The sequence below is a fragment of the Nerophis ophidion genome, linkage group LG07, assembly GCF_033978795.1.
Source record: "Nerophis ophidion isolate RoL-2023_Sa linkage group LG07, RoL_Noph_v1.0, whole genome shotgun sequence".
NCBI lineage: Eukaryota > Metazoa > Chordata > Actinopteri > Syngnathiformes > Syngnathidae > Nerophis > Nerophis ophidion.
The window spans coordinates 10,211,684-10,227,624 of record NC_084617.1 but is presented as its reverse complement, the minus strand read 5'-3'; the positions used below and the strand labels follow the sequence as shown (position 1 = coordinate 10,227,624).

Genomic DNA, 15,941 nt, shown 5'->3' with positions numbered 1-15,941 from the left:
CAAAAACGCATTTTTGTTGTTACAAACCCCATTTCCATATGAGTTGGGGAATTGTGTTAGATGTAAATATAAACGGAATACAATGATTTGCAAATCATTTTCAACCCATATTCAGTTGAATGCACTACAAAGACAAGATATTTGATGTTCAAACTCATAAACTTCATTTGTTTTTGCAAATAATACTTAACTTAGAATTTCATGGCTGCAACACGTGCCCAAGTAGTTGGGAAAGGGCATGTTCACCACTGTGTTACATCACTTTTTCTTTTAACAACACTCAATAAACGTTTGGGAACCGAGGAAACTAATTGTTGAAGCTTTGAAAGTGGAATTCTTTACCATTCTTGTTTTATGTAGAGCTTCAGTCGTTCAACAGTCCGGGGTCTCGGCTGTCGTATTTTACGCTTCATAATCCGCCACACATTTTCAACGGGAGACATGTCTGGACGGCAGGTAGGCCAGGAAAGTTGAAGAATGCTCATCAAACAATTATTTGGAACACCCCACAGGTGTGCAGGCTAATTGGGAACAGGTGGGTGCCATGATTGGGTATAAAAGCAGCTTCCATGAAATGCAAAGTAATTCACAAGCAAGGATGGGGCGAGGGTCACCAATTTGTAAACAACTTGTCGAACAGTTTTAGAACCACATTTCTCAACGACCTATTGCAAGGAATTTAAGGATTTTACCATCTACGCTCTGTAAAACCATCAAAAAGTTCAGAGAATCTGGAGAAACCACTGCACGTAAGCGATGATATTACGGACTTTTGATCCCTCAGGCGATACTGCATCAAAAACCGACATCAGTGTGTAAAGGATATCACCACATGGGCTCAGGAACACTTCATAAAACCACTGTCAGTAACTACAGTTGGTCGCTACATCTGTAAGTGCAAGTTAAAACTCGACTATGCAAAGCCAAACCCATTGGCTGGGCCCGAGCTCACCTAAGATGGACTGATGCAAAGTGGAAAGGTGTTCTGAGTTCTTACAAGTCCACATTTCAAATTATATTTGGAAACAGAGGACGTGGTGTCCTCTAGAACAAAGAGGAAAATAACCATTCGGATTGCTATAGGCGCAAAGTTCAAAAGCCAGCATCTGTGATGGTATGGGGGTGCATTAGTGCCCAAGGCATGGGTAACTTACACGTCTGTGAAGGCACCATTAATGCTGAAAGGTACATACAGGTTTTGGAGCAACATATGGGGCGGCATAGCTCAGTTGGTAGAGTGGCCGTGCCAGCAACTTCAGGGTTGCAGGTTCGATTCCCGCTTCCGCCATCCTAGTCACTGCCGTTGTGTCCTTGGGCAAGACACTTTACCCACCTGCTCCCGGTGTCAACCACACTGGTTTAAATGTAACTTAGATATTGGGTTTCACTATGTAAAGCGCTTTGAGTCACTCAAGAAAAGCGCTATATAAATATAATTCACTTCACTTCACATATGTTCGTTATCATGGACGCCCCTGCTTATTTCAGCAAGACAAGTGTTACAACAGCGTGGCTTCCTAAAAAAAGAGTGCAGGTACTTTCCTGGCCTGCCTGCAGTCCAGACCTGTCTCCCATGGAAAATGTGTGGCGCATTATGAAGCGTAAAATACGACAGCGTAGACCCCCGGACTGTTGAACGACTGAAGCTCTACATAAAACAAGAATGGAAAGAATTCCACTTACAAAGCTTCAACAATTAGTTTCCGCAGTTCCCAAACGTTTATTGAGTGTTGTTAAAAGAAAAGGTGATGTAACACAGTGGTGAACATGCCCTTTCCAACTACTTTGGCACATGTTGCAGCCATGAAATTCTAAGTTATTTATTATTAGAATTTTTTTTTTTTTTTTTACGAGTTTGAACATCAAATATCTTGTCTTTGTAGTGCATTCAATTGAATGAAAATGATTTGCAAATTATTGTATTCCGTTCATATTTACATCCAACACAATTTCCCAACTCATATGCAAAACGGGGTTTGTACATGAAGTTAAATAGAAAAAAGAAGGTAATTACCGAGCCAGGTTGTCTTTGACCAGCGTGTCAGTGAGGATGACATTGGTGTCCTGGAGGTACTTCATGAGCGGGGCCACAGCCTGACAACGACACACAAACACAAAAGTATGACGCAGCGTCATTTTAAACACGATGTACTTAAGCTGCCTCCAGACGTACGTCGTCATTGTTGATGGAGTCTGGGGACAAGCTGATGTGTTGGATGTACCGTCTCAGCTCAGGCAGCATCTGGACACAAGTCATGCAAATAAACATAATAATATCATGTATGTTTGTTTTTTTAGCATAGTGGAGCTCACTAAATGTGCACATTTTAAACCCGAGGAACTCAAATGTTACCATGGGGTAAAAAAACGAGTAAACATAACCACTGATATATAGCTGACAGGTTAAAAGTGCGTAAGAAAATGGACAGTTTTTATAGCAATATGACTCTTTAAAGGCCTACTGAAACCCACTACTACCCACCACGCAGTTTGATAGTTTATATATCAATGATGAAATATTAAAATTGCAACACATGCCAATACGGCCGGGTTAGTTTACTAAATTGCAATTTTAAATTTCCCGCGAGGTATCCTGTTGAAAACGTCGCGGAATGATGACGTGTGCTTGTGACGTTATTGGTTGGAGCGGACATTTCAGCCCAGCACCACAGACGGCTAAAAGTAGTCCGTTTTTATCGCATAATTACACGGTATTTTGGACGTCTGTGTTGCTGAATCTTTGCAGTTTGTTCAATTAATAATGGAGACGTCAAAGAAGAATGCTGTTGGTGGAAAGCGGTGCCTTTAGCAACCGGAACAGAGCCGGTGTTTCTTTGTTTGTTGTGAAGCTTTAACACAGAGCGGTCAAGCGAACATGTTTCTCTACGTCAGGGGTAGGGAACCTATGGCTCTCGAGCCAGATGTGGCTCTTTTGATGACTGCATCAGCCTCTCAGATAAATCTTAGCTGACGTTGCTTAACAGGATGAGTAATGAATAATTCCGCTTAATCACAGTGTTAAAAATAACGTTCAAAATATAAAGCATTCTCATGCATTTGAATCCAACCATCCGTTTCTACTGCACCTGTTCAAGAAGTCGCATTAATGGTCAAAAGTGTTTTATTTATTATTGGTTAGCTTCAGAATAACAATGTTATTAAAAAGAATAAGAGATGCACGGATTTAGTTGTAATCTAGGAAAGTACAAATGAAAGAGCTCTTGTCAGAGCGTGGGATGACACTGTACAAGGGTACAGGTCTACGGGTTTCTCCTTATGGAGCTAAATTGAATCCAGTCTCTGTTTGATTCCTTGCTTCTTGTCTGTTTAATAGATGTCATCAGTGTTTGAACCTGACAATTATATTCGGTGTTAAAAATCATTTACGGCTCTCACGGAAATACATTTTTAAATATTTGGCTTTCATGGCTCTCTCAGCCAAAAAGGTTCCCGACCCCTGCTCTACGTCAACCAACAAGTTTTTGGATGAGAAAAATTGTGATATTAAGTCGGCTCTTACGGGAGACATGAGCGGATTATGCGACCTCCTCCTCCTGCAGCTGTCAAAAAAGCAGCTGTGATCTTGGCTCCTCCATTGGCTTCTCTCAGAGAAACTGGCGGTCACCGCAGCCCTCCGACTTTCAGGTATGACTTTATAATCTCATTGAAACACTATTAACACAATAAGCAGATAAGGGATTTTCCAGAATTATCCTCGTAAACGTGTCTAATAACATCTGAATCGGCCGCATAGCTCCGGTTGGTGGAGCGGCCGTGCCAGCAACTTGAGGGTTGCAAGTTCGATTCTCGCCTCCACCATCCTAGTCACTGCCGTTGTTTCCTTTGGCAAGACACTTTACCACCTGCTCCAGTGCCACCCACACTGGTTTAAATGTAACTTAGATATCTGGTTTCACTATGTAAAGCGCTTTGAGTCACTTGAGAAAAGTGCTATATAAATATAATTCACTTCACTTCCACTGCCGTCGCCTTTTTTTTAGTGCTTCACTCTAACTTTCCTCATCCACAAGTCTTTCATCCTCGCTCAAATTAATGGGGAAATTGTCGCTTTCTCGGTCCGAATTGCTCTAGCTGCTGGTGGCTATGATTGTAAACAATGTTCAGATGTGAGGAGCTCCACAACACCCGTGACGTCACGCGCACATCGTCTGCTACTTCTGGTACAAGCAAGGCTTTTTTATAAGCGACCAAAAGTTGCGAACTTTATCGTGGCTATTCTCTACTAAATCCTTTCAGCAAAAATATGGCAATATCGCGAAATGATCAAGTATGACACATAGAATGGACCTGCTATCCCCGTTTGAATAACAAAATCTCATTTCAGTAGGCCTTGAAAGTATAAGTACCAATGATTGTCATACACACACTAGGTGTGGTGAAATTTGTCCTCTTTATTCAACCCATTCCCATGTTCACCCCCTGGGAGGTGAGGGGAGCAGTGAGCAGCAGCTGTGCCACGCCGGGAATCATTTTTGGTGATTTAACCCCCAATTGCAACCCTTGATGCTGAGTGCCAAGCAGGGAGGTAATGGGTCCCATTTTTATAGTCTTTGGTATGACTCGGGCGGGGTTTGAACTCACAACCTACCGATCTCAGGGCGGACACTCTAACTAAAGTTCTCATATCGAACCATACTTGCCAACCTTGAGAGCTACGATTTCGGGAGGTGGGTGGTGGGGGGCGTGCTTAAGAGGGAGGAGTATATTTACATCTACAATTCACCATCTCAAGTATTTCATACATACATATATATATATATATATATATATATAAGTATGAAATACTTGACTTTCAGTGAATAGTTGAATTTCAGACGGCACCTATCAAATACACAGTAATAAAAACACAGTTCTACTAACTGTACTGTGCTTGCTGGTTACTAAAAAAACAACAACACTTACCTTTCACTATTTGAATAACCTTTGTTCTGCCATTTGCGTACTGGCGAGAGTCACTTGCCGTCAGGTGCGCAACACCACGTAAATCGTTGGCCAATCAAAAAGCAACCCCATAACGCTATAGCCAACATTCACCAGGAGATGGCGACAGACAACATAGATTCACTCTATTACAGACGGCGTCGCCATGGCTTTAAGTTCCTCGTTCTTCTGCTTCGTCTCCTTGTGTGTGCAGTTTTTTATTCAAATCCGTAGATGTCGTAACGTGATTGGGCAGGCAGGCTGTTTATATTGTGGGAAAGCGGACTTGAAAACAGGCTGTCCACACTCAGGTCCGCATGGAGCTGGAGGGGGACGTGGCCTCCAGCTCCGCTGAATTTCGGGAAATTTTCGGGAGAGGCGCTGAATTTCGGGAGTCTCACGGAAAATCCGGGAGGGTTGGCAAGTATTTATCGAACTAAACCCGTGTCGTACCTTGTCAGTGAGCAGCGCGGTGAGGCGTTTAGCCTCCCTCTGCAGGTCCAGGTCCATGTTGAAGAGCTGCCCGTTGAGGGCCTTGTAAACCTGCTCCTTGCCCTCGGCCCCGCACGACTCCTCCATGGCGCGCTCCACGCCCGACCAGTCCAGGTCGCGAGGCAGGTGACCCAGGAAGACCCGCACGTGCTCCACGTTGTTCAGGGCCACGCAGAGCTGGCGGGCAAGCGAGGAGGAGGAAACGAGAAAAGAAAGAAGGGCGGAGGTGGAGAAAAGCCGAAGGAAAAGAAACAGGGCTACAGACAGCAAAGGGGCGAGGGTGTGAATGATTGACAGTTGACAAGAGGCAATTTGCTTTTTTTTTTTTTGTTTGTGAACGCATCAGGCGCACTTTTCCCCTGCTGGGACGCCACGCCAAGGCCATGGCTGACATTTGCTTCCCACGTCAACCCGCGCCCTCCGCCACCTTCGCCTTGCTATGGGCGTTACCTGCAGTATGAAGCTTTTGTGGTCTCGGCCCAGCTGGTTCCTCTCAATCTTGCGTGTCAGCAGCTCCGAGTAGCTCACGGCCTCGCTGCAAAAATTCTACGGCAAAGAAGCTCCAGATTAGTCCTGCGTGATTGCAACATTAGGACATCATTTTGAAGAATTCACAGACATAAAGTGGTAACTTGGACAATCGCAAAATTTATTTACATTTTTTTATGTTTGATTTACATATACAAAGTACATTATAATGTCTGAAAATAACTATTGTATTATTATTACTAAATAGTATTTTAATTATTATGATCATCAATATAATTACTATTTGCAGTAGTAGTCCTATCCTTTTAATACTTAATATCTTCAAAGTACATTTTAATACATTAGCTGTAAACGTAGTAGTGGTAGTATAATTTCTTATTTTACTTGTTTATTTTGTTAGAGTTATGTCTATTTACATTTTATACATTAAAATTGTATTATAGTATTATTAATATAACTTTCTATTATTGTTATCACTAAATATTAATACTATTCGTGTTACTATTATTAGTACCAGCAGATGTAGTAGTAGTAGACGTAGAGGAAGTGTATTTTTTTATTTTAGTCTTATTTTGTATTAGTATTATTTATATATATATATATATATATATATATATATATATATATATATATATATATATATATATATATATATATACATATATACATATACATATATATATATATACATGTATATAAATACATATATACTGTATACATACATATATATATATATATATATATACATATATATATACATATATATTTAGATATGTATATATACATATATATATACATACATATACACATATACATACATATACACATACATACATACATATACATATATACATACATACATATACATAGATATACACATACATACATATATATACACACACACATACATACATACATACATATACATATATACATACATACATATACATATACACATATACATACATATATATATATATATATACACACACACACACACACATATACATATATATATATATACACACACATATATATATATATACATATATATATATATATACATAAAATGGTAAATGAGTTGTACTTTTGTAGCGCTTTTCTACCCCTTTTTAAAAGGAGCCCAAAGCGCTTTGACAGTATATCCACATTCACACACACATTCACAGACACATTCACACACTGATGGCGGGAGCTGCCATGCAAGGCGCTCACCAGGACCCATCAGGAGCAAGGGTGAAGTGTCTCGCCCAAGGACACAACGGACGTGACTAGGATGGTAGAAGGTGGGGATTGAACCAGTAACTCTCAGATTGCTGGCACAGCCACTCTACCAACTTTAGTGGAAATAATGAACATATATACACTATATTTATGAATGTATATATATATAATGTAATCTAATATTTTATATATTTGTTTTATATTTATGCAATTCATGGCTTTTTTGAAATTATTCTATTATCAAATTTCATTCAGGTTTCCTCATTAAAAATTCCAATGAACAACTGAAAGCAGCAATTTCTGTGGTAGTCACGATTTCACACTGCAAGATTCTGTCGATCCCTGAATTTATAAAAGCTCTGCTTCTTCCTGCTTGTTAAACTGTGTGAGTAGAATTGGAACTGAGTGACTGACGCATGTTGGAAATGAACCAAACCGCCACTTATAACCTTTTCAAAAGGTCGGAGGTCAAACGTAAACGTCGCTTACGTCGGTCAGGCGGGTGACGAAGATGAAGGCGCCCGCGGAGTCCGGCCAGGCCAGCTGCAGCCAGATGTCTCTCACTTGTCTGAAGCAGGACGTCACCTCCAATGCCGAGGAGCTGTGGCGCTCCTGCTGCACCGCCTCCATCTGACCACACGAGCAATAATATTAATAATAGGGGAAGCTTGGAAGAAATTGTCACTGGAATGACATTCTTGTTTGGACACACTGAAACAATCAGTCCGTTCGTCCCTAGTGGAGACCACAGAGCGGTTACCACGGTTACCAGAGTCTTTCTGCATCTTTTACCTTGTCTGTTTCCACCGCCTTACAGATCCTGTCACATGAGCGGTCGTGGACCACCTGCAGGAACTTGTGGATGGACGACTTGAACCAGTTGTGGAAGCTCGTCAAGGCCAACATCTTTGCATCTCTGCGGAGGACAACAAGGCAAAAGAAGTGAGAATGGGAGAGAACATGGCGCCTGGGAAGACTTTTTTAAGCGGAATATTTTTTCTCGTCCGGTCCTCTGGCACAGAGGTTGAAAATCCAAGCATTTTAGAAGGTACTTATACAAACAAAACATCTTAAAGAAGGTATGAAGTGGGAAAATAACACATTGAGTTGAAATAATTTGCTGACAGTTTGAACCTGCCCCTCCTGAGGTCATACACACTCAGAAACAACATGAAAACAATGGAGGGAGGTACTGTAGAGCAGGGGTCACCAACGCGGTGCCCGCGGGCACCAGGTAGCCTGTAAGGACCAGATGAGTCGCCCGCTGGCCTGTTCTAAAAATAGCTCAAATAGCAGCACTTACCAGTGAACTGCCTTTATTTTTTAAATTGTATTTATTTACTAGCAAGCTGGTCTCGCTTTGCTTGACATTTTTAATTCTAAGAGAGACAAAAATCAAATAAAATTTGAAAATCCAAGAAAATATTTTAAAGACTTGGTCTTCACTTGCTTAAATAAATTCATTTTTTTTTTTACTTTGCTTCTTATAACTTTCATAAAGACAATTTTAGAAAAAAAATACAACCTTAAAAATTATTTTAGGATTTTTAAACACATATACCTTTTTACCTTTTAAATTCCTTCCTCTTCTTTCCTGAAAATTTAAATCAATGTTCAAGTGAATTTATTTTTTTTATTGTAAAGAATAATAAATACTTTTTAATTTAATTCTTCATTTTAGCTTCTGTTTTTTCGACAAAGAATATTTGTGAAATATTTCTTCAAACTTATTATGATTAAAATTGAAAAATGAATATTCTGGCAAATCTAGAAAATCTTTAGAATCAAATTTAAATCTTATTTCAAAGTCTTTTGAATTTCTTTTAAAATTTTTGTTGTGGAAAATCTAGAAGAAATAATGAGTTGTCTTTGTTAGAAATATAGCTTGCTCCAATTTATTATATATTCTAACAAAGTGCAGATTGGATTTTAACCTGATTAAAACATGTCATCAAAATCCTAAAATTAATCTTAATCAGGAAAAATTACTAATGATGTTCCATAAATTCTTTCTTACATTTTTTCAAAAAGATGTCATCAGTTTCTGATTTATTAAATTGAATGACAGTGCAAAATATTGCTCATTTGTAGTGGTCTTTCTTGAACTATTTGGAAAAAAAGATATAAAAATAACAAAAAATGTGTTGAAAAATAAACAAGTGATTCCATTATAAATGAAGATTTCTATACATACAAGTAATCATCAATTTAAAGTGCACTCTTTGGGGATTGTTGTCAGAAAAGTTCTGTGTAAATTATCGAATAAAACCTTGTATTACATTGTGTTCCTGACGAGAAGAAAAAAGGCTGGAGCTTTCCAAGAAGAATGCTGGACTTCCAGGCGGACAGATGGCAGAATCTTCCCAACTTCCAGAGGAACTCTTTTAAGTATTTTTACAAACCCTCTTTGATCATGCTGCCGCTGGGTGACATCATATGCAAATACAGTATTAGCTTTCACTGCTATGCTGATGACACCCAACTCTACATGCCCCTAAAGCTGACCAACACACCGGATTGTAGTCAGCTGGAGGCGTGTCTTAATGAAATTAAACAATGGATGTCCGCTAATTTTTTGCAACTTAACGCCAAAAAAACGGAAATGCTGATTATCGGTCCTGCTAGACACCGACCTCTATTTAATAATACAACTTTAACATTTGACAACCAAATAATAAAACAAGGTGACTCGGTAAAAAATCTGGGTATTATCTTCCACCCAACTCTCTCCTTTGAGTCACACATTAAAAGCGTTACTAAAACGGCCTTCTTTCATCTCCGTAATATCGCTAAAATTCGCTCCATTTCGTCCACTAAAGACGCTGAGATCATTATCCATGCGTTTGTTACGTCTCGTCTCGATTACTGTAACGTATTATTTTCGGGTCTCCCCATGTCTAGCATTAAAAGATTACAGTTGGTACAAAATGCGGCTGCTAGACTTTGGACAAGAACAAGAAAGTTTGATCACATTACGCCTGTACCGGCTCACCTGCACTGGCTTCCTGTGCACTTAAGATGTGACTTTAAGGTTTTACTACTTACGTATAAAATACTACACGGTCTAGCTCCACTCCTCTCTGAGCTGCTACCTTACCGTGGTAGAGGAGTTTGCGTGTCCCAATGATCCTAGGAGCTATGTTGTCTGGGGGTTTTCATGCCCCCTGGTAGGGTCTCCCAAGACAAACAGGTCCTAGGTGAGTGATCAGACAAAGAGCAGCTCAAAGACTTCTATGGAATTACAACGAAATGAACCCAGATTTCCCTCGCCCGGACGTGGGTCACCGGGGCCTCGCTCTGGAGCCAGGCCCGGAGTTGGGGCACGATGGCGAGCGCCTGGTGGTCGGGCCTGTTCCCATGGGGCCCGGCCGGGCACAGCCCGAAGAGGCAACGTGGGTCATCCCTCCAATGGGCTCACCACTCATAGGAGGGGCCATAGAGGTCGGGTGCATTGTGAGCTGGGCGGCAGCCGAAGGCAGGGCACTTGGCGGTCCGATCCTCGGCTACAGAAGCTAGCTCTTGGGACGTGGAACGTCACCTCACTGGGGGGGAAGGAGCCTGAGCTAGTGCGCGAGGTAGAGAAGTTCCGGCTGGATATAGTCGGACTCACCTCGACGCACAGCAAGGGCTCTGGAACCAGTTCTCTCGAGAGGGACTGGACCCTCTTCCACTCTGGCGTTGCCGGCAGTGAGAGGCGACGGGCTGGGGTGGCAATTCTGGTTGCCCCCCGGCTCAAAGCCTGTACGTTTGAGTTCAACCCAGTGGACGAGAGGGTAGCTTCCCTTCGCCTTCGGGTGGGGGGACGGGTCCTGACTGTTGTTTGTGCTTACGCACCAAACAGCAGTTCAGAATACCCACCCTTTTTGGGTACACTCGAGGGAGTACTGGAAAGTGCTCCTCCGGGTGATTCCCTTGTCCTACTGGGAGACTTCAACGCTCATGTTGGCAACGACAGTGAAACCTGGAGAGGCGTGATTGGGAAAAATGGTCGCCCGGATCTAAACCCGAGTGGTGTTTTGTTATTGGACTTTTGTGCTCGTCACAGTTTGTCGATAACAAACACCATGTTCAAACATAAGGGTGTCCATATGTGCACTTGGCACCAGGACACCCTAGGCCGCAGTTCCATGATCGACTTTGTAGTTGTGTCATCGGATTTGCGGCCTTATGTTTTGGACACTCGGGTGAAGAGAGGGGCGGAGCTTTCTACCGATCACCACCTGGTGGTGAGTTGGCTGCGATGGTGGGGGAGGATGCCGGACAGACCTGGCAGGCCCAAGCGCATTGTGAGGGTCTGCTGGGAACGTCTGGCAGAGTCTCCTGTCAGAGAGAGTTTCAATTCACACCTCCGGGAGAACTTTGAACATGTCACGAGGGAGGTGCGGGACATTGAGTCCGAGTGGACCATGTTCCGAACCTCTATTGTCGAGGCGGCTGATTGGAGCTGTGGCCGCAAGGTTGTTGGTGCCTGTCGTGGCGGTAATCCCAGAACCCGTTGGTGGACACCAGCAGTGAGGGATGCCGTCAAGCTGAAGAAGGAGTCCTATCGGGTTCTTTTGGCTCATAGGACTCCGGAGGCAGTGGACGGGTACCGACGGGCCAAGCGGTGTGCAGCTTTAGCGGTCGCGGAGGCAAAAACTCGGACATGGGAAGAGTTCGGGGAAGCCATGGAAAACGACTTCCGGACGGCTTCGAAGCGATTCTGGACCACCATACGGCGCCTCAGGAAGGGGAAGCAGTGCACTATCAACACCGTGTATGGTGCGGATGGTGTTCTGCTGACTTCGACTGCGGATGTTGTGGATCGGTGGAGGGAATACTTCGAAGACCTCCTCAATCCCACCAACACGTCTTTCTTTGAGGAAGCGGTGCCTGGGGAATCTGTAGTGGACTCTCCTATTTCTGGGGCTGAGGTCGCTGAGGTAGTTAAAAAGCTCCTCGGCGGCAAGGCCCCGGGGGTGGATGAGATCCGCCCGGAGTTCCTTAAGGCTCTGGATGCTGTGGGGCTGTCTTGGTTGACAAGACTATGCAGCATCGCGTGGACATCGGGGGCGGTACCTCTGGATTGGCAGACCGGGGTGGTGGTCCCTCTCTTTAAGAAGGGGGACCGGAGGGTGTGTTCCAACTATCGTGGGATCACACTCCTCAGCCTTCCCGGTAAGGTTTATTCAGGTGTACTGGAGAGGAGGCTTCGCCGGATAGTCGAACCTCGGATTCAGGAGGAACAGTGTGGTTTTCGTCCTGGTCGTGGAACTGTGGACCAGCTCTATACTCTCGGCAGGGTTCTTTAGGGTGCATGGGAGTTTGCCCAACCAGTCTACATGTGCTTTGTGGACTTGGAGAAGGCATTCGACCGTGTCCCTCGGGAAGTCCTGTGGGGAGTGCTCAGAGAGTATGGGGTATCGGACTGTCTTATTGTGGCGGTCCGCTCCCTGTATGATCAGTGTCAGAGCTTGGTCCGCATTGCTGGCAGTAAGTCGGACACGTTTCCAGTGAAGGTTGGACTCCGCCAAGGCTGTCCTTTGTCACCGATTCTGTTCATAACTTTTATGGACAGAATTTCTAGGCACAGTCAAGGCGTTGAGGGGTTCCGGTTTGGTGGCCACGGGATTAGGTCTCTGCTTTTTGCAGATGATGTAGTCCTGATGGCTTCATCTGGCCGGGATCTTCAGCTCTCACTGGATCGGTTCGCAGCCGAGTGTGAAGCGACCGGAATGAGAATCAGCACCTCCAAGTCCGAGTCCATGGTTCTCGCCCGGAAAAGGGTGGAGTGCCATCTCCGGGTTGGGGAGGAGACCCTGCCCCAAGTGGAGGAGTTCAAGTACCTAGGAGTCTTGTTCACGAGTGGGGGAAGAGTGGATCGTGAGATCGACAGGCGGATCGGTGCGGCGTCTTCAGTAATGCGGACGTTGTATCGATCCGTTGTGGTGAAGAAGGAGCTGAGCCGGAAGGCAAAGCTCTCAATTTACCGGTCGATCTACGTTCCCATCCTCACCTATGGTCATGAGCTTTGGGTCATGACCGAAAGGATAAGATCACGGGTACAAGCGGCCGAAATGAGTTTCCTCCGCCGGGTGGCGGGTCTCTCCCTTAGAGATAGGGTGAGAAGCTCTGCCATCCGGGAGGAGCTCAACGTAAAGCCTCGGGATCCCCCGGGAAGAGCTAGACGAAGTGGCTGGAGATAGGGAAGTCTGGGCTTCCCTGCTTAGGCTGCTGCCCCCGCGACCCGACCTCGGATAAGCGGAAGATGATGGATGGATGGATGGATGGTTGGTCTAGCTCCATCATATCTTGCCGATTGTATTGTACCATATGTCCCGGCAAGAAATCTGCGTTCAAAAGACTCCGGCTTATTAGTGATTCTTAGAGCCCAAAAAAAGTCTGCGGGCTATAGAGCGTTTTCCGTTCGGGTTCCAGTACTCTGGAATGCCCTCCCGGTAACAGTTCGAGATGCTACCTCAGTAGAAGCATTTAAGTCTCACCTTAAAACTCATCTGTATACTCTAGCCTTTAAATAGACCTCCTTTTTAGACCAGTTGATCTGCCGCTTCTTTTCTTTTTCTCCTATGTTCCCCCCCTCCCTTGTGGAGGGGGTCCGGTCCGATGACCATGGATGAAGTACTGGCTGTCCAGAGTCGGGACCGCTCGCCTGTTTATCGGTTGGGGACTTCTCTACGCTGCTGATCCGCCTCCGCTTGGGATGGTTTCCTGTGGACGGGACTCTCGCTGCTGTCTTGGATCCGCTTTGAACTGAACTCTCGCGGCTGTGTTGGAGCCACTATGGATTGAACTTTTACAGTATCATGTTAGACCCGCTCGACATCCATTGCTTTCGGTCCCCTAGAGGGGGGGGTGCCTACATTTGAGGTCCTTTCCAAGGTTTCTCATAGTCAGCATTGTCACTGGCGTCCCACTGGGTGTGAATTCTCCCTGCCCTTATGTGGGCCTACCGAGGATGTCGTAGTGGTTTGTGTTGTGGTTTGTGCAGCCCTTTGAGACATTTGTGATTTAGGGCTATATAAATAAACATTGATTGATTGATTGATTGATCTATTTTATGGGATTCTCTGTGATCTATTTTATGGGACATTCTTTGATCTGTTCGGGAACCGAAGGCAATGCTGGTCACGACCCACTTCCTTGAGGAAGCAGCTGTGGGAAGGAGGGGGGTGAAAATCAAATAAAGAAGCACGAGAACGATCTTGGATTAGAACAGGGGTCGGGAACCTTTTTGGCTGAGAGAGCCATGAAAGCCAAATGTTTCACAAAGTATTTCCGTAAGAGCCATATAACATTTTTCAACACTGAATACAACAAAATTTGTGCATTTTTAAGTATGACCAACATTTGTAGAGTATAATAAGTCTCTTATTCTTTTTAACAACATTGTTATTATAAAAGTTAACCAATAATACATATAATACTTCTTACCATTAATGCGACATCTTGAACAGGTGCGGTAAAAAACGGATGGTTGGATTAAAATGCATGAGAATGTTTTATAATTTGAACGTTATTTTTGAGACTGTGATTATTCATTACTTATCGTGTTAAGCAATGTCAGCTAAGATTTATCTGAGAGCCAGATGCAGTCATCCGGCTCTAGAGCCATAGTTTCCCTACCCCTGGTTTAAGCATTAGACCCCTTTTTACCTGCACCCTGCCTCCCGCTGTTTCCCAGATCTACAAAGCAATTAGCTACCGACTGCCACCTACTGATATGGAAGAGTATTACACGGATACTCGGCTTAGCCCGGTTAGGAGAGTGGCCGTGCTAGCAACCTGAGGGTTCCAGGTTCGATTCCCGCTTCCGCCATCCTAGTCACTGCCGTTGTGTCCTTGGGCAAGACAATTTACACACCTGCCCCCAGTGCCACCCACACTGGTTTAAATGTAACTTAGATATTGGGTGTCACTATGTAAAGCGCTTTGAGTCACTAGAGAAAAGCGCTATATCAATCAATCAATCAATCAATGTTTATTTATTTAGCCCTAAATCACAAATGTCTCAAAGGACTGTACAAACCATTACGACTACGACATCCTCGGAAGAACCCACGAAAGGGGCAAGGAAAACTCACACCCAGTGGGCAGGGAGAATTCACATCCAGTGGGACGCCAGTGACAATGCTGACTATGAGAAACCTTGGAGAGGACCTCAGATGTGGGGAAAAGCAATGGATGTTGAGCGGGTCTAACATGATAATGTGAAAGTTCAATCCATAGTGGCTCCAACACAGCCGCGAGAGTTCAGTTCAAAGCGGATCCAAGACAGCAGCGAGAGTCCCGTCCACAGGAAACCATCCCAAGCGGAAGCGGATCAGCAGCGTAGAGATAAATATAATTATCTGAGAGCCATATGTAGTCATCAAAAGAGTTCCCTACCCCGGGGTTAGAGCATGATGCGGGATGTGTACAGGCAGTACAATGACTATGCCTCTCCTCGGATCAGAGTATAAATTTAATCCTGTCTCTGTTTGATTCTTTGCCTTTTTGTCTTGTTTAATAGATGTCATCAATGTTTGAACCTGACAATTGTAATAGAGATCCATCTGGATTCATCAACTTCATTCTAAACATTTCTTCAGAAAAAAATAATATTTTTGGGGCAGCATAGCTCGGTCGGTAGAGTGGCCGTGCCAGCAACTTGAGGGTTGCAGGTTCGATTCCCGCTTCTGCCATCCTAGCCGCTGCCGTTGTGTCCTTGAGCAAGACACTTTACCCACCTGCTCTCGGTGCCACCCACATTGGTTTAAATGTAACTTAGATATTGGGTTTCACTATGTAAAAAGCGC

The 15,941-nt window shown here is 43.9% G+C and overlaps 1 protein-coding gene across 1 annotated transcript in view; it reads right to left on the bottom strand.

The window, feature by feature from the left end:
* Positions 1-15,941, bottom strand: part of LOC133555873 (BAI1-associated protein 3-like) — a 66,684-nt gene that overhangs the window by 18,477 nt on the left and 32,266 nt on the right. The window contains exons 19-24 of the mRNA XM_061905319.1: positions 7,939-8,062; positions 7,636-7,776; positions 5,884-5,979; positions 5,395-5,610; positions 2,174-2,242; positions 2,015-2,094 (exon numbers count right to left, since the gene is read on the bottom strand). Of these exons, the coding sequence (XP_061761303.1) occupies positions 2,015-2,094; positions 2,174-2,242; positions 5,395-5,610; positions 5,884-5,979; positions 7,636-7,776; positions 7,939-8,062 (726 nt within the window). The remainder of the gene's footprint in view (positions 1-2,014; positions 2,095-2,173; positions 2,243-5,394; positions 5,611-5,883; positions 5,980-7,635; positions 7,777-7,938; positions 8,063-15,941) is intronic.